Here is a 27,972-nt window from a genome sequence, read left to right on the forward strand (position 1 = left end):
CCTTACACGGATTAGGGGCTCAGCCATCCACTTTGCTCTAAGCCTCATGTTTCCATTTGGAAGGTCATCCTGTTCACTTGTGGTTTGGGGGAAATTATCTTTCCTAGGTCAGGCCCCTGCCAGTGCATGTTTGGGAGAAACGTCTGCCTTGAGTCACTGTTGTTTTCGATCCTACTCGGGAAATGCCCAGACATACCGCTGTCTTGGCCCAGGAGGTGTGACAGCAGGTGCCACTGTCTCAGAGAGGGAGGGGGAGGGAGGCCTTGATTTCTGTGTCTGGATCATGGGTGGTGGTTGTTACTGGGAAAAATCCCACTAAGACACTCTAAGCTCAACTGGTGGAAACTTAAATTTCCCAAGTTCTAGATTGGTGACAGAAATGGAAAATCTGAACAGAAAAAAAGAGAAAACCCAAGGAACCAAGTCCCTGGGGCCGCCAAGGAGGTCTTTCCTTCAAGAAGTTCAATCTAGTGATGTCTTGAAAACAGTAGAGAACACTTTTAATGTAAACGCAACTGTTTCCAGGTATTAGTGGGGCAAGTGGAGATGTTTCATATGAGGACCAGGCCTTGATCACTCCACACCCAGGCATAGGCCAATCTGCTCTAAGAGCAAACTGTGCTGTCTCTATTCAGCCTCTGCTGGAGACCTGCCTTGGCTCGTCATGGGTCTGTAGAGGGACCCGAGTTGTCAATAGAGAACCACCAGGGTGCCCATACCAGCAGTTAAAAAACAGACCATTTAGAGAGAGGTCTGTTAGAGATGATTTCCTCTGTGTGAAGCCAGGGTTGTGGTTAAATGGGAGAAACACGTTGAGGTGTTCAGAAGTGGTAATATGATGCCTCGCCCCCTAAATGTTTTGCCCCAAAGAATAGTGTATACATAAACAAATGTGGCAAAAAGTTAAAATATTGGTGAATTTAGATGAGGAATATCATGTTCAAAATATGTACTATTCTGGCTTTTTTTAAAAACAGAATTGAGAAGTTTAAGCTAAAAAGTAGGTAGTTTACTTTTTCTAGAACTTGAAATTTACAACCTGGTTGAAGCAGTAAAATATCTGGTCACTGATAGGCTAGGAGTGCTTCCTGGGTTTGGACCCCTACCAAATCAAGATTCCATCACTTATCAGCTTATTTCTCAAAGCTATGATTTATTCTGTACAAGGTTCCACTGTACATCACACATTCATCTACTCTTGCTTACACGGTAAACAAGTGTATACACCAGCCCTTTGGCTCAGGTTCACAGGTCTTCCCTGGAGAAGGGTGTCAGGCCAGTGAGACTCAGGGCGTCTTATTCTGCTGCCTCCTGGGAGCACGGGAGAGTTCTGCCCTCGAGGGGCACAGGCAGGGCCCGGCTGTGTGGGTGCGCAAGGGGCGCCACGCACAGAGCTCTGGGCCTTGGTGCTCAACAGCTTTTCTCTCTGGGACAACACAGAATTTTGCCTGATGACTTAAGAGCAAAATCAAGCCCCTGGGGAAGAACCATACAACTGAGGCAAGATGTCCCCAGACACCCAGGCTCCAGCTCCCAGGCTGAACTGCAGACTGATGCCAAGGGGAGCTGAGGGTGGCATGGGCATCCCTGAGAAACTCGGTCCAAAGGGCCTATGTCAGGAGGCTCTGAGAATGGGGGCGGGGCAGGGAGGCTGGGGCGAAGGAGCAAGTTAAGGGGGAATAAATTAAAGGTGAGAGAAGCTCAAGGGTCAGGGGCTCGTGCTATCCTTCCAACAGCTGGGGAGCAGACCAGGGCTGGGTTAGAGGAAGCTGGCGGGAAGAACTTGATACACTATCAGAAGAATTTCCTTTTACCTACTCTCTTCTTCATGTCACTGCAATGCGAAATGAGCCAGGGGCTGTGGGTGTGACCCCGAGCTCCCTAGTAGCTCTGGACATGGCACTGGGGAAAAGGGAAGAGGCTGAGGGATATTTCAGGGAGGGGCAGTTACCCCCTGGTCCCCAAACACTATAAGGCACAATTCTTGGAGGCAACTAGATTCCATCCAAAACATTAAAAAAAAACCCAAAAACCTGTCAGATCCCAGGTCTACTGTGGCTGTGCTTGGGCCTGGCCAACTCCCACCTAGCACCACTGGGGGCTAGCACTAGAAAAGTTGTACTTGAGGAATTAAAAAAAAAAATGACCAGCACAACATCCCAGCTGTGAAGAGGTGTGAAAGAGAGCATCTCCAGTCTGAAAACTTTAGTTACGGTAATTAAAAAAAAAAAAAGTTGGGCTTTTAAAAATCAAAAACAGCTTTTTTCAAAGACGTCCCCTCATCTGTCCCCCCGGAGTTAGCAGCCTTAAGAGGGCTCTTGGCTCATGGGTGAGCGGGGTCCAGGCAAAGATGGGCAGCGTTCCATGCGGCGATCCTCCCAGCAGGCTCCAGAGGGCGCTGTGTTCTCGGGAGGCAGGGGCTGGGCCGAGGCCAGTGGGCCCTTAGACAAGATCTTCTCCCCACAGAGGGCTGCGGTTTATCACACACGGGAAAAGAACCACACACTTACAAATGCAGACATGAGAAGCCAAGGGCACTGGTGCTGGCTCAGTCTGCGTCCTGCCAATCTTCCCTACCAGGCGGGGCTCGGGGGCACCGGGCTCCCCGCTCCAGGCTCCGGTCAGGCTGCAGCAACTCCTGCTCTGCAGCTTCACTTTCCTTTATTTTCCTCTTATTTGTCAGGACTTTTTTTTGCCTTTTTTTGGTCTTTTTAAAAAAACTTAGGTTGTGGGGCCACCACGGGGAAGGGAGGATGGGATGTAGCTCCTCGTTGCTACATGCGGGAGGGCGGACTGGCCAACTCGTAGAAGAGCAGGTAGGCGTCGCTGGTACGCACTTGGCTGGAGGACATGGGGGAGACGCTGTGGAGAGAGCAGGACAGGTCAGCCTGGCGGCCTGGCGGGCCCGTGACACGCAGCTGGGGCAGCATGAGGGCCCGTCTCTGACCTATTGGACACCCGAGGCCATCTCCTGGAGAGCCTTCTAATGGGCAGCTCCACACCTTCTGGCCCTGACCGCTCTTGGGTGAGGGACGGGTGTCTGACAGCCGGGAGCCCTGCCCGAGGCCCGTCTCACCTGGAGTCATTGAAAGTGTGCCACTCGCCTGTCACCGGACTTCGGCAGTAGGCTGTGTAATGGCCGCCCATGGTGGTTCCGGAGTGATTGGACACAGCGTACAGGTTGTAAACAGCGTGGTCTGAAGAGGAAGCCTGAGGTGTCAAGCCCCAAGGTATCCCTTGCACCCTCCCCTTCTACCCTTCTCAGTCCTGCGTCTCCTCCCAATTTCCACCTCTCTCTCCTCAGCAGCTTCCCGCCACCTTGGAACCTCCCATCTGCAGCTCAGACACCCGTGCCTTGGTTCTGTGCTTCCAGCTGAGAAATGCTTACTGGTGTTTTCTGAGGCAAATTCCCTCAAGTCCAGGTCTCTTAGTGGGAAATTCACAAATGTTGTGAGCTTGCTGGTTCGTATCCTGGATTCTGAGAACCGCTTCAGATCTGGTGTTGGTGTAAGTCAAGGGCAGAGTCAGCACAGGAGACAGAGCCCCTGAGGGCGCTACACATCTCAGGAGGCAGAGGAGGGGAGGGCCCAGCGCGTTTTCTCGTCCTACCCCGCCGGCCCTCACCTGGCCCCCAGTGCTCAGTCACTCTCTAATGTTAGCCCCTGCCCTGACCATCTCAAGGATACGGAGCACCAAGATCTTTGGGAACCTCTGGATGGAGAACTTCTTTATACACCGTTTTCTGGCTCGGCAGCGACAGCACGTCTGAAAGACATAACAGGACAGAGCTGGGAAGGACTCATGGGTGAGGCCAATGGCCGAATGCAGCAATTTCTAGGCTGGTCTGCCCCCAAGAGGACTCTGGGAGATGTGCCCTCCCTGCCACAGAGGGTGATGTACCGGCTTTTCATCGCCATCAAGCACGTCCTCTTTGGTGAAGAGCCTCATGCAGTCCATTAACATCACCTCAGGATAACCTCGCTAGGAGAGAGAAGCGAGGGGTCAGAGGTCAACGAAGTGAAAGGGTAAGAGCGAGAGTTTCAAAACTGGGGCGACAGGGGTGCCTACCTTAGCAATGGGCAGAGAGAGGTCCCAGAAGGGATCAAAGACCGTAGAACAGTAGCCACAATCAGTGCACGTCAGGGAGCTCTTCAGCTGCCCAACAAAGAGATCTGGGGAAGAGACGGATACACGACGCTTAAATGCCATGTCTCCTTTCTCACTGCTCCCACCTCAGTCCTTTGGGGCCTGGGCACTGGGAAGCAGGAGAGGTGCTGGGAGAATGGGCTTCTCATGCTCTGCTCAGGCCAAGCAGTTAACAGGGAAGGCAGGCAACCCACCCCCGGCCCCCTTGCCTGCACTTACCCCCGATCCGACTGTCCTCCCGTTCTAGATACTTTCTCCACATCTGGCGCCCTTTCTCATCATCACTAGGACCCAAAGAGAGGAAGACAATTGGGTCAGAGCTCAAACCATGATAAGTGTAAAGACCTAGCCATCTAAATCCTTAACATTCAAAGTTCTTCTGAAATCATTATCCCCAAAGAAGTTCCCATAGTTCGGGCCCCAGCCCTCTCCTCCTACTTACGGCAGATGGTCGAGGTTTTCAGGGTTGGACTTGGGCCTCGCTGTGACCCGGTTCACCTCATTGTGCAGCCCGTCCAGAAGGAAGCGAAGAAACTCCTGAGCATCCTGCTGACTGAACGTGAAGAAAAGGGAGTAAGCGACACCTCTGGTCCCTCAAATCTGCTATTGTCGCCACCCACCCTGGGGAGGGACACGTCCCCAAGGCCCTTACTTATAGCCGACGAAACGTGGTGCGTATCTCTGGATCTGGGTTTTGAACTCAGAGGGGCTCACCACGTCATTGGGGGATGAGGTCCATATGGTCTGGATTAGTTTTGCAAACTCTATAGGAAGAAGAAAAGGGTAGGGGGGGCGTGGAGGATAGCTGAGCCATTTTCTCTATTCTGTAGAGTCCCAACAAAAAGAAGCCAGAGGAAGAGTAATGGGAGAGAAGCATGTAACCCTCGACTCCTACAGTAGCGTAGAAAAGCATCCAGGGCTAGGCCCTCACCTTCCATGAGGGCCGTGTGGGCACGGCTGCTGTGGCTGAGGTCCCGCAGGTAGAGCCGCTGCAGGCAGTAGTCTCTCAGCTCCCGCGTGTTGCTCAGGCACTGCAGAATGGAGTTCATGAAGCACTGCGGGAGACCACTGGACATCAGCAGCGGAACAAAGACTCCTGGCTGGCATGTCTAGTTACCTAACACTCAGAGCCCTCTGGTACACCTGGCCTACAAATGAAGCCTCCCATAGCCTCAGGTTCCTCTTTCTGTAAGTCACAGTGTTGAAGTGAGGCAAATCCCCACTGCTGGCATGGGTGAAGTAACTGGTTATTTACTGCAGAGGTGTACAAAAGAGTGTCGGGCAGCTGGACAGAGTGAGTGGGAAGTGATGGATGTCCTGGGGGAGAGGGATCCAGGAAAGTGACTGAGGTATCAGTTAAAAGGGCGACTGCCCTTTAGCAGTGCTTCCTGCTGGGGTGGGGGTAAGGCAGAGCCCAGCAACTCTGTAAAACATCAGCCAGGAAGGGCAGGTACCAATGGGCCTGGGGGTAGGGAGTGAGCTGCAGCCAGGATCATCTGGTTAGACAGTCCCAGTTGAGATGGACTGAGTCCCACCTCGGGAAAGAAGTGGGCTGGGGAGAACTCACCGTGTTCCCAAGGTTTCGAAGACCAGCCAGACCCTGGGCGCTCTTAGAATTCTGTAAGCAAAGAACAGGAGGCATATTCAGGCTGAAGGAAGAGGCCTGGCCTACGTTAGGTTCTCTCTGCAACTTTCTGCCAGTTGTAGCCACTAGCCTCAGGCCACACACATGATCCTCTCTTCATCTTTAATCTACTTACATTGTAGGAAAAGGGGGTATGGAATGCCTGTCATTTTCAACACACGACAAAAACATTCTTCAAGATTTTGCTTTCTTTTCTTGACTTATGTGGTTTTGCTTTTTTTAACTGACATGTAATTACTCCCCCCATCTTTTATGTTAATAATTTTCATTCTCTGCCATATTGGAGACTGAAGATTAGAAGCCAGAGGCTAGGAATTCATATACCTGATTCTGACAAATTTCAGGTCCCAAATCCAGGCACTCTCTCAAATGACCTACATTTGTACTCTGAGATGTCTGATATCTAAAGCAGCTGTCATAATGAGCACTTCATGGAGGTCTTGAAAAGTTCAATGACAAAACATCTAAACTGAGTTTAGATTTTCAGCTGGGGAAAATCTCCAGTCGGCCTGCCATTCTGAACTGCCAGAGACAGGTGGAATTCCTTCCAGCTGAGCTCAGCTCCTGAGGGCGGTTTAGAGCCTGGGAGAATCCTCCCTCCTGGTTCAGGTTTCAACATCCTGATCGGCCACTGGCTGGGAATCCTTCTGATGGCAGCTTGCGGCCAAGCAGAGGTCAGCACCTGGCTGAAGGTGCTACTCTAGCTCCTGTACTTCTTGTGGAGGCTGGTGAGGGGGTGGGAGAGTGAACAGGACTCTGAGCAATGTTTGTCCAGGTCTCTTGGCTAATCCTGGCCCAACCTCCAAGAAGTCAGATAACCTTCCGGCTCAAAGGGTTAAAGCATCAGCATACAGATGAGCCTGCTACCGACTTTCTTGGAGAGGGGACCCGGGAGCAGGCAACTCTGGAGCAACACTGGCTGGGGCATGCGTGGGGCCAGCTCAACCCTGATCAGAACAGGAGCCTGAAATAACTCAGCTAAAATTACTCATGCCGTGTGCTGTCAGCAGCTCAAAGCCCATGAGGTTGTCAGCATAAGGGGGTGGGGTGGGGAGAGGCAGGCTGAAGGAGGGCTTTTCTCAGGAATTGCCCTGCTGATCCCCCACAAGTAAGACGATCCCTCCTTGCCAGTTATCAGGTCTAACACTCACAGGTAGGGAGCGAAATACCTAAACCAGCAGGCAGACCTGCTGTCCACCTGCAGCTAGAAAGAAAAGCCTATTGGCAGCAGGTGGGGTACAAGCATCACTGAAGATCAGCAGTGTATGGTTCCAGACACGACATTTAAATCTTACCTTTATGACAATCTAAACCCTGATGTTCCAGTCAGTGGGCCACAACAGAGATAATTCCCTGGACAAAGACCTTATCAGCCTTTTGAAGTAGACCTGGGGCTCAAGATTAACACTGAAGTCTGTGTTGCTCATTTGGAACTAAACATTAAAGCCTGCCCACACCTGCATACCTGCTCTTCCTCCCCTAGAATACCCACTTGAACACCTCTTTCCAGCAGTGCTTTATCAGATCTACTCCGCACCCCTCCCCCACCTGCCCCTCATGCCTCAGACAACATCTGTCTAAACAGGCCACAGAAACAAAGCATTCTACCGCTGATGACTGTCACTGTCCACCAAAGTGGGCCCTCGACTGAGATAGCAGTCACATAGCACCAGTGGGGGTGCGGCTATGGGAGGCTGGAGGCATCTTTCTAATGAAGCATTCCTGTGGTGTTGACACTTCCCTCTCTGAAGCAGCGGAGGCAGGTCAGGAAGAACAGGTCATGATCGATCGGGGTTACTATTCTTAAGAATCTAACCCTATGTCTGGCCTGGCTGGTGGAGAGATGTGGGAGGCTCCTCTAAGGCTTCTTCGCCAGGACCCTCTTAATTCTGGGGGTGGGGGCTGTGCCTTTGTCTAAAATTTCCTGAGCTTGAAAGTGCCTGCCAATTTCCAAGCACTCTGTGGTAGAAGGCGGATGGGTATCAGGAGTCAGGGGGTGGGAGTGGAGGGGAGAGCAGGGCTGTTCTCTGCCCAGCCAGATATTCTTCTGCCATGAATAGGAAATCAGGAGCTCCAGGGAAAGTCAGCAGTTTCCATTCCAGAGGGGAACAAAATGTCCCAGGAGTGACCTTTCTTACGGGGAAAACAATCCTACCTCAGGGCTGACAGGGAGAGGCCCAAACTGGAGAAGCTGGGAGAGACCCTGCCCGCCAGCCTCTCAGCAGGAGAAGGAAATGACTCCAGCTGGGCTGCTGGAGCTCAAGTGCAAAGAGCTGAGAAAAGTTCGGGGCAAAAACTTCCTTAAAATTAGCCATCAGAAGACCTAATTCGACTCAGGAGCAGCCATTGTTCTAGAAGGCAGGTGCCACCTCCATGGCTAGTAAACAGACAGCATTCACCACCCACTGAAGGAGCAAGAGCCCCGCCGCTATGTGAGCATGGAGGAAACATCTGGGAACACGGGCCACAGAAGAAAGGCTGATGGAGGTTTGTGTCTTCACACTTGAGACCCCAGGAAAGGGCTTTTCCGGCTTACTTCACCTGTGCCATGAGGGTCAGCCATGAGTCCTGGCTGCAGCCAAGGAGCCTGGTGTGGCCCTGGCACGGGGCAGTGCACGCACTGCCAACACGGGAGCTTGTGCTGTTACATAAGATCTGTCAAGCTCTGGCCCCTTCTCCCTTCCCCGAGGGGGCAGTGCCCAGCTTTTAGCCCCAGCATCACTCTGGGGCAGCTACATCATTGAAGGGTTCCAGTGCCCACCTAGCTGAACTGGGGAGGGGAGGGGAGGGAAGGGAAGGGATGTTGACCTCTTTCCCTGTCTGCAACTCCTTTGCCCTTCGCGGGGTCAAAGGACCCCTGCTGCCCACCCTCTGGGAGAGGGCGTTTAGCGATGAGTGACGGGGAGGCGGTCCCTTTCTCACCAGCCTTTCTAGCTGGCTTTTAGCCTTGGAGGAGTCACGCCCGCAGAGTCCAGCGAGCTGCCCGTTCTCTCACACCCCGAGAACTAGTCAAGGTTACGCTTTTCTGCACCTGTCCTGATAGGTGCCAGGAATTACGAGCCCAAGAGCCACCTGGTGCTGGGGTCAAGGAGAGGGAGGGGGTAGGGGGACTCGGGGGACACGGGGTGGGGGGCAGGGACCTCAGCAAGGGGGAGGGGGCCGCGAGTAAGCGTGAGATCACCTGGGGAGGGGCATTCCCTGTAGGGAGACCCTGGGAAAGGAGGGGTGGGGGCTGGGAAGAATCTGTGCCCCGGTCGGGCGGGCGCGCGGTGGAAGGGGGCGGGAGGGGGGCACCCCGGGAAGGAAGCAGAGCCCCAGCCCTCGGCGTGAGGGTCCCGGAAAAGGGCCCCGCGTACCTTGGCTTTGTTGAGCAGAAGCCCCACGAAGGTGGAGAGCAGCAGGGAAGGGGAGAGAGGGGAGCGCGGTCGCAGCTCCTTGGCGAGGGCGGGAAAGGGGGCGGCGGGGGGCTCCTCGGGCAGGGTCACGGTGTACGAGGTGCGCATGCTGGGGGGCGGGCGGCGGGCTCGGCCCCTAGCCTAACGTTGGCCAATAGGGCGCGGGGGAGTACCGCGAGGTCCCACGGCCCGGACGCCCAGGCCGCCACAGTACGCCGTCCGCGGCGCCCGGCGGTAACCGTTCCGGCGGGCCGACCGCGCGCTCCCGCACCTCAACCTCCCCGGCACGAGCCGCCAACCGCCCCGGCGCCGGCTCTCGCGCTCCTGCCGACTGGGGGCCCCGCCGGCGCCTCGGGCCGCGCGACGTCATCGTCGGGGCGGGGCTAGGACCCGGCCCCGCCCCGCTCGGCCCCGCCCCCGGGCCCCGGCACGCGGACCGGAGTGAGGCCGCGCCCCCGCGCCTCCCGCGGTTCCACCCCCGGCCCAGCTGCCCGCAGCCCCCCGGGACCAGGCGGGCCAGCCCGCGACCGAGACCTGCAGTCCCCGAGGGCGGGCCGGACCCGGGCGGGCAGGACCGGAGCGCGGAGCCCGGGAACCACCTCCAGTTGGGACTCGGGAGAAACTGTCTTTGAGGCCCAAAGAGGACACGTCTCCAAGGCCGAGTGTCAGCGGGTGAGCTTCCCCGAAGGCAGCGAAAGATTTCTAACTTTTGGAGGGCTGCAGATCATTTTGAGAACCTGATGAAAGCCCTGTACTCATTTTTTTCAGGAAAAAATGCACCCACGCACAAACTTTTGCACAACATTCTGGGCGTGTGGGTGGGAGGGGACGACTCAGGCTTTCTTGGAGCCCAATATCCACCCAATCCGTGAGGGTAAGAGGGCCTGAAGGTAGATTGTCACGGCTTCTGGACGAACTCCCCTCCTCCCTCCAGTCCTAGTTTGGCCCACTATCAGGAAAGGCAATGCCTAGATTTTTTACATGACAACAGGTCACTGTCCCTTTTGGCCCCAGGAAGAAACATTTTTCTGACCTCATCTACCCAATTACCCAACTCCATCTGAGAATCTCAGATTTTGATTTGTTTTGGGGGGGTGGGAAGAAAGTCACAGCTGGTGGGGAAACTGGTGCTCCCTTGGTGTGTGGCGGGGAGTGTCCTTCTCTGACCCTAAGCGCAGCAATGCTCGGAGATCAGAGGTCTCTGGGTTTTATTCCCGCTTCTCCGTCTCACCTATCAGGGACCCACACAGAATCTGCCTGGAGAAAGTATCTTGTTTGGAGCTTGAGGGCTATTTTTAGCCAGTATTTTTAGCATTTAAAAATACTCTGAGAGGCAGCAGTGTGTGCTGTTACTCATCTGTGGCCTCCTTCTGTTCCTCTTGGCCTGCTCATCCCCACATGTACACGCGCACTGCACACACAACCGCAGCCACATGGGGAATGTGTCCAGGACACACGTATGGCTGTACCCCAGGCCTCCCACAGAACAGCACTTTTGTGCTGTTGAGAGAGGAGCACAGACGGTCGCCCCCGTGTTCCCGCCTCAGTGGTGGGAGGAGTGGGCAGGAGGCAGGGGCTTCAGGGCATCCTCCTCAGTGGTAAGCGACATTAGAAGCGCAGATCTCCCAGTGCACTGTCCTTGCCGGGATCAGAGCTGGGCCCTGGACAAGATGCAACCACCTTTCCCTCCATGGTTCCTTCTTCCTAACCACACCCCTCTGAGCCAGTCCCACACTGTCTGCAGCAAGGCTTGCATTTCATCACATCACTCCCCTGCCCTGACACACCTGACTCTTCCAGCCAGTCCGGAAGCCTTAGGTAGCCTTGTCTGAGAGGCTGTGATCCTTAGGCTGGATAGCACCATGGTCACCACCCTCACTGTTCACTAATCCCCACTGCCAATCAACCTGCTTTAGCACATGCCTTCTCTCCTTTAACAAAACTGTCACCAGTAAAGTACTTACTAAATGCCAGGCACTGCTGAGTGCTTTATATACATTATGCCAGTTAACTTGCATAACAACTCAGTGACAGTGACGCAGTAACTATTACCTCTGTTTTCTAAATGAAGGATCTTAAGCCCTGAGAGTTCAAACGACTTGCCAGGACTGCAGAGCTGGTACATGGCAGTGTGGGGCTTTGAACCCACATGGGTCCTACAGCAAAACCCATGCTAGTAACAACTACCAGGAGATTCTAGAATGCCCTTCCTGTTCTCTGGCAATTATCTCCTTGTATATTCTGCTCAAAACTCATGTTTTCCACAAAGCCTTTTCTAATAAACTCCAAGTTCTAAACATTCCATTACTGCATAGCATACTCTCGGTTTTCTAGCATTCAGTTTCCACCATACCAATCTGTCTTACTATGTATATCTTTGTCTTATACATGTCTCTAAGACTTCTGTAAATGGTCTGAGCTTGTGTGTTGATTGTACCATCACACTGATACCTCAAGGGCAGGACTGTGAGTTCTCTTAGTGGGTGCTTAATAGAGGTGTTGGGCTCATCACGAAAGGGGGCCAGACCAGTCGGTGCTGGAAGTCCCACTGAGCCTCAGAGGGTGGGGTAAGTCTGGGTTTGCGTGTTGAGTAAGTGATTTGCAGGAAGTGCTGTCAGGCGGTCACCCACTGGAGCGTTTGACCTGTTTCCCCATGACGTAGGCTAGCTACCCCGGGGACATCATGGCATTCTGCCAGCCTGCTCTCTCCCTCTTTCCTGGGATGTAGGTGGTCAGGGGCATTGCTGGGAGCAGGGAGGGAGGCCCAGCTGGGGAAGCCTCTTGCATGGGTGCCCTTTGAGAAGTCTGGTTGGGGAAAATTCACATGGGGTCCAGTCTCGTCAGGCAGGTGTGATGGCTGCTGGACATGGCCATGAAGAACTGTGGTCATTTCTCAAGACTCTGTGAGACCCTTTTTCCTTAATGCTGTTTCCTGAAGTGGCATGGACAAAGCATACAGTCTTCAGGGATCTGAATCTGGCTCTGGCTCCGTGACTTTTTGCCTCAAACACACTGAGCTAACCTGAGCAGAACTCCTTGCTGGAGCCCAAGACTGCCATCTCTCAGACCCCGTGCTTGACCTGCCTCCCCTGCTGGTATTTTCTCCCCTCAAATCCCCCCTGGCACGGATGGAGTATTTAAATAAATTAAAGTCAGGGTTAGTTGTGTGAAGACAAGACTGCAAATATCTTGCTTTCTCAGCTGTTAGGGGGCAGCCCAGTCCCAGGTTTAGAAACATGGCTTAAACCCTGCTCCGGCACGCACCTGCAATTACCCACGCAACACGGGACAGACTGTCTGACTGAACTGGTGTGGGCTCAGGGTCCTTGTTAGAGGTTCAGCTCTCAGCCTTCCAGTTCCTTTGGGGAGGGAGGGCCAGCCAGCTGGACGGAGGTCCCTGGGAAGCTCCTCCTTCCTGCATCACTCAGACCCCAGGAGGCCTAAAGCTCTGTGCTCCTTGGAGCCCCTGGGCAGTCTGGTCTGGATCAGCTGGATTCCAGAGGCCCACACACTTCCCTCTCCCGTTTATGTCTTTGTGTGGGGCGCCAGTTTTACGTCTCCATTGAGGTGAGAAGGTGCAGGGAACGTGTGCAGCTCTGGGCCCTGAACGCGATGTTCATTTCTGCAGCAGGATGGTCAGTGGAGCGGCTCTCCCACAGGCCGGGAACATTTTGCCAGGCTTGGATGGACTCCTGCCTTGCTGAGCCCACCCCCATGCCACTTGACCTCACTCACAGAGACATCCATCCCAGAGTGGGGGTGGAGGAGGAAGCAGGGAGCATGGTGCTGGGCACTGGTTGAGAAAATGAGCCTGGGTAAGGCAGCTCCAAGGCCACCAGCCAGGTCACAGCCCACAGCCGGTCTTCAAGGCCTGAGACATTGGCGTCTTGCTGATTCTGACCACATACTACAAACCGACTGCCCTTTCTTTCTCAGCAGCTAGGATCAGTCCAGCCATGGGACCCCTGTGTGTGACCTTCCTAGGCTGTGAGCACAGCTTCGGGCTCCCAGGAAGTTTGCCCTCCTCCAGGTGGCCGAGTGGGTGAGGACAAGCCCCAGGGTCTCCGGCTGTCAAGCTGGACAAACAGGACAGTAGGGATGCAGTTCAGCGTGGCTGAGTAAACAGTGAGAAGGCCGGGGACAGAGGGAAAGGTCACACTTCTCACCCAGGAGCTGGAGGACAGCCGCCGCTGTCCTCCACTTCAGACTAAAACTCCTCCCTTCCCCCCACTGCTTGACAGCAGTCAAGTCCAAAGTCCCACCCGAGAGGAAAATCACATGACCTCATCTTATATAATCTCCCTGTCACTGAACAGCTGGAACCCAAGGCTTTGTGAGATGAGTCAGCAGCCCCCCCAGCGGCAAATAGGATCTAGGTAGTCCAGGTGCCCAGGCCGACTGCTCCTAGCAACAGGTCCCAGAGCAGAGGGCAAGGGTGTGGGAGAGGCCGTGTGAGGGCAAGAGGCTGGGCCGGGCTCCGCATCTGAGTAGCAGGTGCCCAGCCCGTGACTTGTGCTCTGGAGGGCCCTGGGCCAGCTCCCAGCTCTTCTGAGGGAGAGGAGAGGGTGCCCTGGGCAGGGTGAGCGCAGGGCTGAAGCTCGCAGGCAGAACTGCCAGGGCTCAGGGGAGAGAGCAGCTGGAGTGGGTGGAGTGGAGGATTAGCGTGGATTGTAGGGGTTAAAGCGCAGCCCGGGCAGGGCTCATTGGGAACAGCTTGTCCTTCCATAGGCCCAGGGGAACAAGAGAGGTGGGGTGGAGGGGGGATGTGACCAAGCTGGGGGCGTGGACCCCTGGCTCTCTGCAGGGCCAACCCACCTGGCCTGGCTTGAAGTCCCCACTGTGGGTAGTGAAAGTTTTTAAAAAAAACAAAACAAAAAAACCCCCAGTTCTGAACCAACATACAACTCTCCTGCAATCTATCTGAAGGGGGAGTCTAGGGCAGCCCTCACTGCCCTAGGCTGACAGCGCACACTCTGTGGACTGGCGTCTTGTCGGTGCTTAAGCAAGCCAGTCATGGACGGGAGGTGTTGAGAATTCTTGTCCCCCTCCACCAGTTCTTCACTCGTGCTCAGCTGAGTCTGTGATATTCCAAGTTCATGTGGGCTGTTACTATTAACAGGAGGATTGAATCTGGTTAGATCTGTTCTACTCCCCAGTTGGTCCTGCTTCTTTTGACCTGTAGTTCAGGTCAGCTGCCCAGAGAGCCCGGGGGGCCAGGGCTGCAGCAGGGGAGTCGGATCTCACCGGGGCCCTGCCCTGGGATGCACTTTCTCACCTTTTTCCTCCCAGCGGTGGTCCCCTCCCTCCACTCTAGTCAGCTGCCAAAGGCCCCTTCTTTTCCAGCAGCACCTTTTCCCCCTTGAGTTTAAGCCAGCTCTCCCATTGCATTTTACTGGTTGCAGATTCCTCCACATCCATGATTTGCTTTGAACCTCATGACATCGCCGGGAGGTGGGCAGGGCAGGCATGACCATTCCCTTTTATGGGTGAGGCAACAGTTCAGATGAGAGGTATCCAAGGTTAAAGAGGCAAAGTGTTCTTCCAGCGGTCAAACTGTTCATCCCAGCCTCGGATGACCTCTCCCTTTCCCATCACCTATGACACTGAAAAAACACCTAGGGCAGCCTCCTGTTGCAACTATTTTTAGAACTTATTTCCCAAGCTTCCCTGAGGGCAGGGACCACAACTCACAACTCTCCTGCCCCCCCACCACCCCCCAACCGCCCCTGCCCAAGCACCTGGAAGGCAGAAGGGAGGACTGATATTGATCAAGCACCTACTAAGTGCCAAGCCCACAACCTTTGATTCCACACCAGGATCTCTGAAGTGGGAACTATGACCGCTCTCGTTTTACAGAGCAAACAGGTTCAGAAGTTCACGCATTTCTCTAAGGTTACACTGCTAGTAAGCTGAACACCATAAAATGAATGAATGAGATGGGAAGAGCCGTGGATGGAGGTCAGAAAAGAAACGACCTGGTTCTAGAAAGAAGTGGTCCAGGCCCCACTTCTTTCTAGAAGAAGAGAGAACAAACAGGGTCGTTCTCACCCCAGCAAGATGTGATCAGCACCAGAAGCGAGGGTGAGGGTGGTGAGGGGAGAGGAGTGAGATCAAATCAAGGCCTCACACCACTGAGCCCAGGAGGGGTCTCTCCCAGTTGGTAGTATTGAGCTGACCAGGAAATTCGTTCGGGTTTTTCTGTTACAGAAAAACTCAGACGACCTTTTTCTTGAGGAAGAGCTCAGAGTGAAACACTAGCTCAGTTGTAGGGCTGCTGGTTACTCCTGTGTGTTGTGGGTTGTTTCTGGACAGGGAAAAAGGGATGTTACAGTGGCTGAGTTTGCCCTGGGTCCACCTGCCCACTCCTCTGAGGTCCTCTTGCAAAACTCCCCTCAGGCTGGCCCTGGGGGAGGAGGTTGGGGCCAGGGTGTGGAGACTCCAAGGAGGTTTGGGATCTGCCTGTGTAGGAAGGAGGCCGCCCTGCTCTCCACGGATTGGGGCTGAGATGGGGCTGAGAACGGCTCTGTAGTTTAGTCTGTGGAGGGGAGGTTTTCACACCTCAGTGTGCTTGAAGATTACCTGAAAAGCTTGTGAAAAAGGGCAGAGTCTCAGGCCCTATATCCCTAGAGAGTTTGGCTCCAGGGGGTCTGGATGGGGCCCCCAGACAATTCAGCGCACAGATGATTCTGAGCTAGTCAGTCTGCAGACCCCACTTTTTAGGAACACTGAGCCCCATAAAGAGTCCTTCTGAACAAAGGGAGGGAGCCCCTCAGAGGCCCCTAACACCCAGGCCCCTCCATTGAGAGTTGCTTTCTGATTGATTGCCCCTGAGATGAGCAACACCAGACCTGTTCCAGCCAATCACACTTCAACCCAAGTACACGTCCCCTGAGAACGTGTCTTTCTCTCCGAGGCCAGCTCTGTCGTTTGCCATTCCTTGTCCACTCTAGCCCTCCAACGTAGCCAGCCATGCCTTCTTAGGGTCTGAATGTTCTGGGAGGCACCAGCTTTTGCATCTCCCATGGCACTTCACAGGGGGTCCAGCAAGGCTGAGACTCTAAGCAATGGTATCAAGTTGTCCTCTCAGGACCTTTAGTTATGACAAGGTCTGTGTCCCAAAGCCCCGCCCCCATCCTGTACCCCTGCTCCATTTTTCTGGACAAGTCCCCTAAGCAGCATTTCTTGCTGTGGCACAACTATTGTTTCTAAAAGACATGTGTCCTAAGAGTCGAAGGGCACATAAAGTAATAAAGATGACACAACACCCAGTTCTCCTGCCCATATGCTTGCCTGTCCTTTTGCATACCCACTCATATCCATCCATCCATCTACCCACTCACTCCCCCATCTATCCATTCATTCCTCCATATATCTATTCACTCCCCCATCCATCCAATCATCCGTGTGATACGCAGGTCAGCCGAATTCTACACTGAGCTAGGTACGTAGTGAGGGATCTGGAGATTTGATTTCTTTCTTATCCTCTGAAAGCTCACCACCTAATGGGTAAATTGATGACTACACAAGAGGAAGAATTGTAGTCAGTGCCCCAGGAGAGGTGTGTCAGGGATCAGATGTGGGTGGGTCATGCCAGCCCTCACTCAAGTCTCCAGCAGAGCCTCTTCCCTTATTTGAACCCAGGCACATTGGAGTAGAGAGACTGGATCATCAAAAGCCCTAGGCAAGAAGTTCTGCACCATTTTCTCCAAAGACACACAAGAACTACTCCTGTCTAGACCCCTGGTCCAGAGCCAGGCTGCGCCCACCAGAGGAGAGACCCTCCTCTGCTGATGTCTTACGTCTCAACATTAAGCCATGTCTCTGGACTGAGAGGTAAAAGCCTGAGCAGAGGAGAGATGCAGTCAGGGCCGGGGCGGCCTTTCTTACCACAGGGCACACTGGTGGTCTGGGGGTCTCAGCGTGCAGTCCAGGATGGGGCAGGGCCTGCAGGGGCCTCAGGCATGTTGGGTGGGAAAGCAGAGGATAAAAGTCGCAGTGTGTGTGAGGGTAGCTGGGCATTTCCAAGAGCACTGCAGGGCCATCATCGAGGGCACGGGTCGTGAAGTGCATTTCCTGGGGAGAGTGGGAGAGCCCCTGAGCAAAGACATCAAGCCACGAGGGCACCAGGTGTGCTGAGATGACTTCCCTGGTTCGTCCCCACCTGGGCTATAGGAACAGCCACTGTGAGGCCTGGGAAGGAAAACCTCTGCCTGTGATTGTCGGTCAAGGTGGAAGCCCTTTCCTCATCAGTGGCTTCCTCCCCAGCCCATCACCAGGTCCCCAAGGGGCAAACTCACCATGGTGTCTCGCCCTGGGGAGCTGGAGCGGCTGGACACAAGGGCCTGGCCCTTGCCCTTCTCCCACAGACTGTAACGGCCACTGGGTCGGTAGGTGGGGCTGAGGACTTCGGGGGCTCGTGAGGGAGGGGTCGGGGTGGGCACCTGAGGTGCACTGGCCTTGCGACCATAGTTCTCCAGGTAGTCGGCCAGGTACTCGGAGCGGCTGGCTGCCTGGTACAGGCCCTGCAGGGCGCACAGCTCCTTGCGCGTGCGGGCCAGCATGGGGCTGTGGCCCAGGTTCCCAGAGTCCAGCCGGTAGCTATCTGAGGTCCGGAGGCTGGAGAAGTCCCGGGCCAGGTCTGATTGACTGTTCGACTTCTTCTGGGTCAGGGTCACCCCCTGGTCACGGGCACTGACAGGCAGGTAGCTGAGGGAGCTGGTGGTCACTCCATAAGGGAATCCACTGCCCCCGCTGAGGCCACTCCCTGAAGGCCGCTCGGTACCCCGAGTCTGGCTCTCCGCCCGCTTACCACCCCCGATGATGTCGGGTCTCAGCAAGGGGCGGCCTCGGTCATAGTCCAGGATGGAGGGGGGGCCATAGGTACGGGGACGGGTGAGATAGCTGGTGGGGGGGCTGGGCTTGAAACCAAGCTTCTCCTTCTCCAGGAAGGAGGCAGCCAGGTTGGCTCCGTAGGAAGAGGGAGTGTAGGTGCCATAGCTCGATTTGGTGAAAGGCGCATCTGTATAACGGGCCGATTCTGTGTAGCGCTTCAGGGTGGAGGAGAGCTGGGACATCCTTTAGGGCGGCACTCGGTGGGGACTGGGAGCCTCATGGGCTGAAAGACAAGGAAAGCAGTTGTCAGAAGGCCCTGCCGGGGGTCAGGCTGCTCCCACTGTGCCTGCTCTCCATCCCCCAGTGGCTTGACCTCAACCAGGGACCATACTTGTCTGTTTCCAGGAAAGCCACTGGCCCACCACCGGGACACACCTCTGCATGTGCGTGCGCACCGGCATGCAGGTCTCCTTGCACCCAGGCATTCACACCTCAGGGAGAGCCCCAGAGCTGAGCAGGCTTTCATAAACCACATAGGCAATCAGTCTCAGCACTGCTTGGACTGGATGCTCCCCTCAAAGCCCCCAGCCTGAGAGCAGGGACTGCCCCACCTCTGCAGCCCTTCAAGCAACAAATAGTATTCCAGGGACTTCCCTGGTGGTGCAGTGGCTAGGACTCTGCACTCCCAATGCAAGGGCCCCAAGTTCGATCTCTGGTCTGGGGACTAGATCCCACGTGCCCCAACTAACACCCAGTGCAGCTGAATAAACAAAAACAAAAAAAGCCCCCAGTAGTATTCCAACCCAAATCCCATCTGCTTCCTCTCCTTGGTTTCTTTCTGCAGGCACCCCCGAGATGAGGGATGCCACCGCCCTCACCCCCTGGATTAAAAACTGCTGGACATTCCAAGAGTTCAGACTGCTCCCCTCTTTGGAAGCAATCTTTTGGGAATCTTACACTGTTCAGACAGCATGACCTGAGGATCATTTAGCCAGATCCCTGATGAGGAACAGGAAGGCCCATGAGAGGAGGAAAGGGGCTTAGGTGTGGGGGGTGGTGGTGATGAGTGGCTGAGAGGAACGCTTGACCTCAGTCTCCAGACTCAATCCCAGAGTACTTCCCTGGACATGGCCACCTGCTGCGGTGGGGGATCCTTGTGTGGTAGAGCCCACCCTCTTCATTGACCTAAGCCTTCAGTTCTAAGTGGAGTTAGGGCCCTGTGGCCTCCCAGGGCTCCCCCCATCAGTACCCACAGCAAACTGATGGTGATAATGACTCGTGCAAAGGGGGCCCCCTAGAGGCTAAAATCCTGCACTGCAGGCAGAGCTCCTGTCTCCACCTGCAGTCCTTGCCTCTGGGGTGATCTGCTGAAGGAACACAGAACCTCTGAATTGAGTTTTCAAAGCCTGAACGGGTCGACGACTTTTTTTTTTTTTTTTTAACTTTCACATCAAATATATTTTACCACAAGTGAAAGAGGACATTTCCACATTCATCATCCAATTGAACCTTCCCACAGGCCTAGGGAGTGGACAGCCACGACCACACTTTACATAGAGGACACCAAAGCTGACCGATGCGAAACAGCTAGAGCCAGGTCTCACCACGGGGACATCAGGTTTGGGAATCTAGCCCAGATTTCCCCGCTGCTGAAACAAGGGTGATTATCAGTTAGATGCACTGCACCTGTCACCTGCCCTCATTGTCAAGCTCGCTTTAATTGTTGCTACAAAGGACTTGTAGCAACATCCTCCAACTGTTACTCAGACTAAACAGTAAGATGTTTGCCCGAGCTGTTTTTCAGGAACTTGGAGTCAGCTGTGTCCAAGTGCAAGCTCTAGCCAATTAAGACTGGTTAGGACATCCACCCCCCTCCCCCGCCCCGGGGGCATATGAGAGTGTCTACTCGATGAAGGGTCATCTATCTTATGTTCTCCGTTGTACAAGTGGAAAAGTGCCACTGACTTGCCCAGGGTCACATGCTAGCAGAGCCAGGACTGGTGTCCATGTCTCTCAGATTTCCAGCCCAGTGCCCTTCCCACTTTACCTTGACTCACCACCCCCATCAAATTTAGGCTCACGTGGGGACCCCCAGAGTCCCTCCATCACCGTAAACCTGCAGGCTTTATCTCAATGGAGCTGGAGGGCAAAGGAGGAGTAGGCAAGATCTCTTACTTTCCAACAGGGGCTCTTGGGGGCTCCTGGGGTGGTGGGGGTGCAGAGCCACCCAGGACTCTCGGAGGAGTCTTGCCCCGTGGCTGACTAGCTGGGTGATTCTGCCCTAGTCATTGAACCTCTCTGAGCCCCAATTTCCTCACCTGCAAACTCAGTATAGTAATCATCATCATGATTCCTACCTCACAGGGTTGTTGTGAGGAATAAATGAGATAATAACATGTGAAAGCTCTCAACAAAGACAGTGGTTATTATCTCCTCTCCCAGCCCTGCCAGGCAGCCCGGCTCCTCCCTTTGTAGGCCTATAATAATGTCGGGGCTGGCTGTCTCCTGGCCGGGCCAGCCTCTGACCGCAGCCCCGGGCATCGGGGTTCTCCCCGCAGCTCCTAGTGAGATGAGTGGGTCGTGGGCAGAATCTGGCTGTTTGGCAGTCAGTGGCTCAGGCAGCCTACAGCCTGCCCTAGGCCGCAGCCTCGCTCACTAGGGCAGAGGGGACTTGGTGCCAAGCCCCAGGTGCTGAGTGCCTGGCAGAGAGCTGTAGATACTCAGTCCATGTAGGGTATGGGATAGGTTGCAGAGGTGGGAGGTGAGCAGGTGGCACTTTTCATATAGGCCCCAGGACAGAACTTCCAGGCTCTGCCAGAGACCTCTAGCCATTTTCAGTCCAGGCCGACGTCAGAAAGGCCTGGCCTATAAATTACCATCCACCCTTATTCCCGCCTGGCCTGGCTGGGGGCTCCCTCAACCAGCCATGTTCCCACGGCCAGCACACCTCCTACCCCTTTCTAGGAAAAGAGAACGGGAGGAGGACCAGGTGTAGGGCTGGGGGAACTACAGGCTTCCCTCCCATCTGCTTAGCTTCCTGGGGTCCAGAGGAGGAAGAGGAGGAAGGCTGAGGAGGCCAGGGGCGGAGATGGGCAGAGGCTCTGGGTGGGGGCGTGGGACCAGTCCTGCTCTATTTCACTTTGGAGAGTTCCATCAATAATTCAAAGTCACAGAGGCTCCAGGTCTCAGGAGCTGGGCTCTGGGACACCCGGCAGCCAATCAGATATGCCCCCCACCCCCACAAGGGCCTGAACTCCTGCCTCCTCCCCACGGGTCTCTCTACTCCTCCCCCCACACTCGAGCTCGGGGGAATTGGTATTCTGCAGGCAGCACCCCAAGCTTGCGACCTCTCCTGGCCCTGCTGACGCAGAAGTGCTGGGGCCAAACAGGTACAGCAGATAGGGACAGACGGCCCTGGATGGCCCACAGGTTGCCCTGGGCAGGATCAGGGTCGGAAGTGGAGCTGTACCACTCGCGGGAGGGCTCCTAAACCCTGCTCTCCTGTCTGCTTCAATCTGCCAGACAATTGACAGGCCTCCCCACCACGAACAGCCCCCTGGAAGCTGTCTGGTCAGTGCTGGCATCTGGCAGAGAGTTCCTCTGTCTGGGGAGAGGGTCCCCACTGCGACTGAGGCCTGGAGCATGCCTGTCTCCTCCCCCAACCCCTAGTTTCGTCCTTGAGGACAGTGCCAGCACCTTGCAGGTGGGCAGACAGCTTGGGTTGGTGCCCCTCGAGTTACCTGGCGTGGCTGTCCCTGGAGGCTGCAGGAGGCACCCTGGGCGGGAGAGCAGGCCGCGGCCCTGGCTATAGCTCTGCTGCCTAAGACAGGGACAGGACGGGCACTCACATGGCCGCGAGTCTCCTCGTTGCCAAAGGAACAGCCTGAACTGAATGGCCCTTTCATGGGGGCAGTGGGAGGCCAGCCGATTGGCTGTGATCCCCCGTGCCCCTCCCTGCCCAGCGTGGGGCCCCTGCTGCCCGACTCCTTTCGCTGTTTACCCAGAGCTGGCAAGTACAGGCATGCGGTTCCAGGCAGCACCTCCCCAGGTGCCTGCCACCTCGGACAGTGGGGCAGCCTTCCTGCCAGCCTCCTCCTCCGTGCAGGCTCACCAGGGCCCTTGGCCCCTCCCTGTTCTGCCAGGCTTCCCTTGCTTCCCCCTCGTTTTACTCAGTTCCCCTTTTTGGGAGGTGTGGAGGCACTCTCCCTCCTGAAAGGACGAGGGGACCAGTTGGCCATCACCCCGCCAGCAGGTACAGAGCACCCCTGGACCAGGCATCCCACTGGGTATTTCTTAGGCAGCTTGTCATTTTCCAGCAGCCCAAAGTCCAACACTGAGACAGCCTTCCCAACGCCCCTGGCTTACAAACATCATTTGAAGGTTTAATTTTTTTAAATGTTAAATTGAAATTCAAAATACTTTGATTCAAATAGACAAGAAATTTAAATAGTGAAACAGACAAGTGAAGCATTTAGCATTCATATTTCTGAAGTTATTAAAGCTTAAATCAGCACTAAGACTTCTGGGACACTGCGTATTAATCACTCACTTAATCCTCACGACTGCCCTAAGCAACAGGTGCTGTTATTAAGCTGGTGTGCAGATGAAGAAACTAGGGTTTGGAGAGGTAGTGTGGATCCCGCGGGGTCACACTGGGACTGGGACCTACCTGGGCTCTGTCTGCTAACGCCTACCTTGAAGCCAACCCGCTGCCCCCTTCTGTCTTCCCGGGCCTTTCCCTGAGTTGGCACAGGGTGGGGGGCCTGCAGCGTGGGGTGAGGGGGTCCAGGTGGCCGCCGTCTACACAAAACAGCGTGGCAGGTACAGACTCCCAAAGGAGCTGCCCTTCGAGTTTCCACTGCAGGCAAATGAAAGCGAAGCCAGGCGCAACCTGAGCCCCAGAACAATGCTGATCTGCTGAGAGATGGTCCAGGAGGCCTCCATTTCACCCGTGATGCCAAGCTCCTGCATGTCCCCCGCCTCCTACCCTTTTGGCAGCTTGGGTACCCAGTCTAGGTGAGTCAGAGCTTAAAATGAACCCTATCTTCCTGGGGCCACCAGCCCATTACGTCAGCCACTGTCATTTCCTGCTCCTCACGTGAAGGGCTCCCTAACCTGCCCAGTCAGGGGAGGGACTTGCTCCCCAGGAATGCCAGGCACTCTTGGCCCCCAGGATATGGGATGGGTGATGCCCAACATCCCTGTAGCCTTCATGGCCCCTCTCTGCCCAGATCTGCTCTCCTGTCTGGGGTGAAGGCACGCCAGCTTCTGTGGCCTTGCCACTGCCTGGATAGAAAGCCCCTAGCTGGGGTTCAGACATATACCTCAGTGGGGTTCCACCCCTTTCCTCCTATCTGTGTTCGAGGAGGTGAGTAGGGAATCCCAGCCAGTCCCACAGGTGCTTGGGAACCGTCACAGTGGTGACCTCAGAGCTTCCCAAAGCTGCTTGCTAATAACATTGGAATGAGGCACTGAGACAGCTGACCTTGAAGGGTAAAGTGGGCTGACAGAGGGGCCCTGTCTCCATCTACACTTTCCCACCCACAAGCCCAGCTGCTGGGACACTGCCTAGACACAAGCATCATCCCCTAGGTCGAGGGATGTCCTGGCAGGAGTGGAAGATGTAGGCAGAGGGGGAGGTTGGGGTGGGGAACATTTGTGCTCTCACACAGTTCAGGAGTTCTGTTTACTGCTCTCAGATGCCTGGGAGCCTCAGCCTGCTGCTAGCGGCTCTACCTCTCGGGCTGGCACCCTCTGTCCCACCAATTTAGTGCCTGATATGCTTTGGTCGGGAGTCATCAAGGGGATTGGGTCCCTCTCAGTCGCTCTAGATCCCAACAGTTACTCAAGGCCTGGGAAGGGGTAAAAGAGGTAAGATAAAGAGACTGGAGATTAAAACCAGAATTCCGCCTGGAGGAGAAGAGGTGGGTGGGCTTAAGGCAGTGTCTCTTTAGGGTTCTCCTTCATTTGGGTTGAGAGGGGGTGGGCATCTCTACACCTCCAAGAAAAGGCAAAGATATGGAGCCCCCAGGCAGTGTTGGAATCCTTAAATTCTGTTTTCCAACCACGACTGTCCCAGGCACTCTCCTGGAACACCCACTAGAGGGGAGAGCCCCAGGCTCCTTCCCTCTCCCTCCAGGGCTTCAGCTTCTTCCTCCTGGCCTCCCAGCCCTTGGTCCTGCCCCTTGGTCTTGCCCATAGCACCTCCCAGGCCTGGTGGGGTGGCCTCTCACATGCTCCCCCAAACAGACAGGGATCCCTCAAACAGACAGTCCAGGGCCCTCTGGACAACAGCCCTGTGAAGTTCGGATACCAAAGGGGCAGTTACTGACCTGTGTCCGGGGACACTGGGCAGGATCTGGGGGGCTTCTCCTTCCCCGGCAGGGCAGGGAGCGCAGTGGCAAGCCCAGAAGCAGGAGTCTGACTTGGGCCGGGTAATCCGGGGCTCAGGTTACTGACTCGATATATATAGTATCTTATCTGACCTCATGGAGATGGCTAGCTCCACTCGCTGGCATTCTGAGCCCAGGGAGAATTAAAGGGGCAGTGGCAGGCCCTCCCTCTCCAGGTGGGTGCCAGGCAAGGAGACCCTAGGAGACTGTTTGCAGGGAGCGTTTTGAAATGGAACAGAAGGGGGACTCAAGGGGAAGCAGAACTGGAAAGAGGGTAGAGGGATGGGGGTGGAATTAGGCAAAAATATGGAGAAGGAGGTGTCAGTCACAGAACTAGAGAAGAGGAAGAAGCCCCAGTCCACCTCCTTTAGCTTTGAGGTAGAGGGGACCTGGAGGCAGACAGCAGCTGGCTCAAGGACACAGAGGCAGGGAGAGGCAGAAGGGACCTCTCTCAGGTTTCCAGTTCAAACTCTTTTATGATGGACTTCTAGGCTTGGGCTTGTATTCCAAGTCTTTCCCTTTTATTGCCTTGGAGACATTTAAGCGGTCCAAACCTTATTTAGTCTTAAAATGGGAGTAATAATAATGATATACCTCATGGAGGTGAGGATTAAATAATGCTTGTTAATTTCCTGGCACATAGTAAGAGTTCAATAAATGATCATTACTACTAAATCGAATATTTCCACTTATAATTAGTGGTAGCATTTGTCGGGTGAAACTTGCTAGGGAAAAAAGGTTCCTCCAGGCCACCCCGTGGGAGTGCCCTGTTCTCATGTCAGAAAACCGCCATGGTTTTCCGAGCTGATCTGTGTCCCATAGCTGACAAGGCAAATGAGGCTTGCCCTACTCCCAGATATGCAGTCCACCCATCAGAGAAGGGCCAGGCCCACTTGGGCTCTTTCCTTCTCTACCTAGAAAAATATAGCAAGTGTAGCTTCCCCCAGGCTACCAGGAGCAAGCCTGGCTGCTCTGGAGTGGTTCCACTCTACCTGGAGGAGTGTTCAGGATCCCGAGCCTACAGAGCCGTGCTGGCTGGGCAGGGTCACAGGAGGAAGGTGCAGGATTCTTAACCTCTCGGGCCTTGGTGCTCTTGTCAGCTCCCAGTCTGTCTCTCCTGTTTCTCGATGGCTCTCCCTGGGGACTGGGAGTACCCGGGATGGTGCCTCCACCCTGTCTCAGCAGAGACTACTGACTCAGCTCAGGTCCTGACGATGCACTTCAGAGGACGCCCTCGTCCCCAGCCCTCATTCCAGTCCTCATTCCGACTCCAGTCTGGCATCATCTACAGCATCAAAGGAATGGTGGCTGCTCCAGCCGCAGCCCAACCAGTTCTCCTTCCTCCACTGTACATGTCGGACTCTGGGGACCTTCTCCTGCCTGTGCCTGGGGAGATGAGCATGGGCAGGATCTCCAGCTCAGTCCCATTCTAAGAGTGGCCAGGTCGGGAGGTAGATGCTCCTCCTTAGAGGACAGCCAGAATGGGTTGGCCAGGACTTCCTTAGGCTGTTGAGTATAAGTTACTTGCCTTGGAGCATCCCGTGCCTGATTCTGGTTTGGGATTGGTGAGAATTTCAAAGATGCCTCTTTCTGGTTTGGGATTGGTGGAAAATCTACCCCCCGTCCACTAAACTACTGCCCTCCCCCCCCCCCAACCCTACCCCCTTTGGCAAACTGACCAGAGACAAGCCCCCAGGAGCTTTGAGAGGAGGGAGTAAGAAAGCTGCCACGCACACGTGGGGAGGGGGTTGTCAGGGTCCAGGCATCACTCTCCGCCACATCCCACACAGGGCTCGGAGATATGGTCCTGCTCAGGCAGCGTTTCCTTAGAACACGCTGATCAGCACACAGATGGCTCTCCCTGGCACCCTGAGCTGTTGGCTCACACACACAACTGGCACCCACAGCTGGAGATCCTCAGCGCAGCTGGCATTTGCCCTACATTTCTAGTGCCCATTCTGCCCAGGCGGTCGTTGACAGCTCACTTTCGGAGCCTCAAACGGCACTGCCCTCCGTATCCTCCCCTCCCCAGTCTCCGACAGGTGGCACATACCTGCCTATTCTCCGCGGATGGATGAGTCGAACCGGGCACAAGCATGGAGCTACGGGTGAGTCCCGGCTGGTACTGGAGCGGCGCAGTGAACAGCCGCTGACGCAGAGGGCTCCCTGGCCTCGGCTCTTGCCCGCCTCTACCCCACCTCCGCCGGGGGCCCAGAAAGGACCTTCCCGGGAAATCGGCGCCACCCAGCGGGCCGCCGCCTCATCGCGCCGGGGCCGGCAAAGCCACACCTCGCGTCCCGCGTCACTGAGACGCGTCACGGCGATTGGCTTGTTCTTATTGTGACGTCATCAGAGCCCCGCCCGACCAGGATCTCCCAGGCGACCGACATATACAGAGAACCACGTGGAGAAAAGGCACAGGAGCTTGGAGGGGGTGGTTGGAGCACCTGAAGTGGACCTGAATATGACACGACGGGACAGCTGGAAGGTATTGGGAAAGAGGAAGGGTCACGGGGAGAAGGCTCAGCGTTGAACCCCAGGGCATACATATCAGCTTTCAGCTTTTAGGGACGGCTAAATGTTCCAGCTCCTTCCCACCCGACTGGGAGAGGGCCAGTTCTTCTGCTTCTTCCCTTCTTCTCTGCTCTTTAAGACACTCTCTGCTTATTTTACTAAAATGAGACGAGTGATTGGTGGTGTTTCCTGAAGTGGGTAAACGGTAGCACCGGGTCAGTAGAAGAGATTCTCTTTTTGTCTTTCAAGAAAAAGCCAAAGGAAACTTGATTTTTTGTTACTTCCATTCTTTGTATATAACTTTCCCCCTTTCGTCCACCGTGAAGAAAACCACACGGCCAGGTAGATTGGTGCCAAGGCAAGTCCAAGGTTTTCAATTTCACCCGGACCATCAGTCCTTCCAAGTGTCCTTAACTGCTTCTCTTATTCTCTACAGCTGGCGTTTGTCCGTTACCACTCTCCCACGTCCCTCCTTGTCTTCTGTTTCCCTGAGGAACTAGAGGCAATCAGGAGGGAAATCCTCAAAGTTCTGCCTACAAACATAGCTGAATTCATTCTTACCTCTGCTCCAGGAGCAGTGAGAGCTGTGTCCCTCTTGTGCAAGACAAATAAATGTCTTCCAGATCTCAGCTCTTTTGTTTCCTTATTGTTACCCCCAAACCGGGTTCCCCTTTTGGTGGGTGTCAATCCAAAAGACACAACCAAGTCAAAAGATCAGGAGAAGGAAGAATTTATTACTTGCAGCAAGTAAAGAGGGTACATGGGATCTTTCCCCAAGCAGTGTGTCTCTGAACAGCAAAATTGGGGGTTTTAAGCTAAGAGTACATGCATATTCATGAAAGGGATTGAGCAGTGTATGCATATTCATGAAGGGGCTTAAGCGGAATTCCGCAGAGAATTGGATCAAAGGTTAACAGACTTCAGTTTGGTTCAGCCCCTCAGTCACTGACTCATTGCGACCCCATGGACTGCAGCACACCAGGCTTCCCTGTCATTCACCAACTCCTGGAGCTTGCTCAAAATCATGTCCATCGAGTACGTGATGCCA

General features: G+C 54.9%; 1 protein-coding gene and 1 long non-coding RNA gene across 8 annotated transcripts; one reads left to right on the forward strand and one right to left on the reverse strand.

Moving 5' to 3' along the window:
• Positions 1 to 1,133: 1,133 nt before the first annotated feature.
• USP2 (ubiquitin specific peptidase 2) lies at positions 1,134 to 26,600 on the reverse strand. Of its 7 annotated transcripts, none has more exons than XM_043481086.1 (14): positions 26,464 to 26,600; positions 17,484 to 18,301; positions 17,074 to 17,259; positions 5,714 to 5,764; positions 5,078 to 5,201; positions 4,799 to 4,910; positions 4,589 to 4,699; positions 4,366 to 4,430; positions 4,069 to 4,172; positions 3,901 to 3,981; positions 3,687 to 3,765; positions 3,389 to 3,496; positions 3,077 to 3,197; positions 1,134 to 2,862 (listed from the first exon to the last, which is right to left on the reverse strand). In XM_043481086.1, exons 2-14 carry the CDS (start codon positions 18,258 to 18,260, stop codon positions 2,775 to 2,777), a joined length of 2,007 nt encoding a protein of 668 aa, XP_043337021.1. In that variant the 5' UTR covers positions 18,261 to 18,301; positions 26,464 to 26,600; the 3' UTR covers positions 1,134 to 2,774. The 7 variants fall into 7 exon arrangements, with proteins under 7 accessions (XP_043337021.1, XP_043337022.1, XP_043337020.1 ...); XM_043481087.1 differs by lacking the exon at positions 26,464 to 26,600 and adding an exon at positions 25,403 to 25,529; XM_043481085.1 differs by lacking the exon at positions 26,464 to 26,600 and adding an exon at positions 24,351 to 24,480.
• Positions 16,599 to 27,924, forward strand: LOC122449493. The gene is made up of 4 exons (XR_006271953.1): positions 16,599 to 17,019; positions 20,094 to 23,034; positions 26,443 to 26,898; positions 27,361 to 27,924. It is a non-coding gene; the product is annotated as an uncharacterized LOC122449493 (long non-coding RNA).
• The last annotated feature ends 48 nt before the right edge of the window (positions 27,925 to 27,972 follow it).

The sequence above is a fragment of the Cervus canadensis genome, chromosome 11 (assembly GCF_019320065.1).
Source record: "Cervus canadensis isolate Bull #8, Minnesota chromosome 11, ASM1932006v1, whole genome shotgun sequence".
In the NCBI taxonomy this organism is placed as follows: domain Eukaryota; kingdom Metazoa; phylum Chordata; class Mammalia; order Artiodactyla; family Cervidae; genus Cervus; species Cervus canadensis.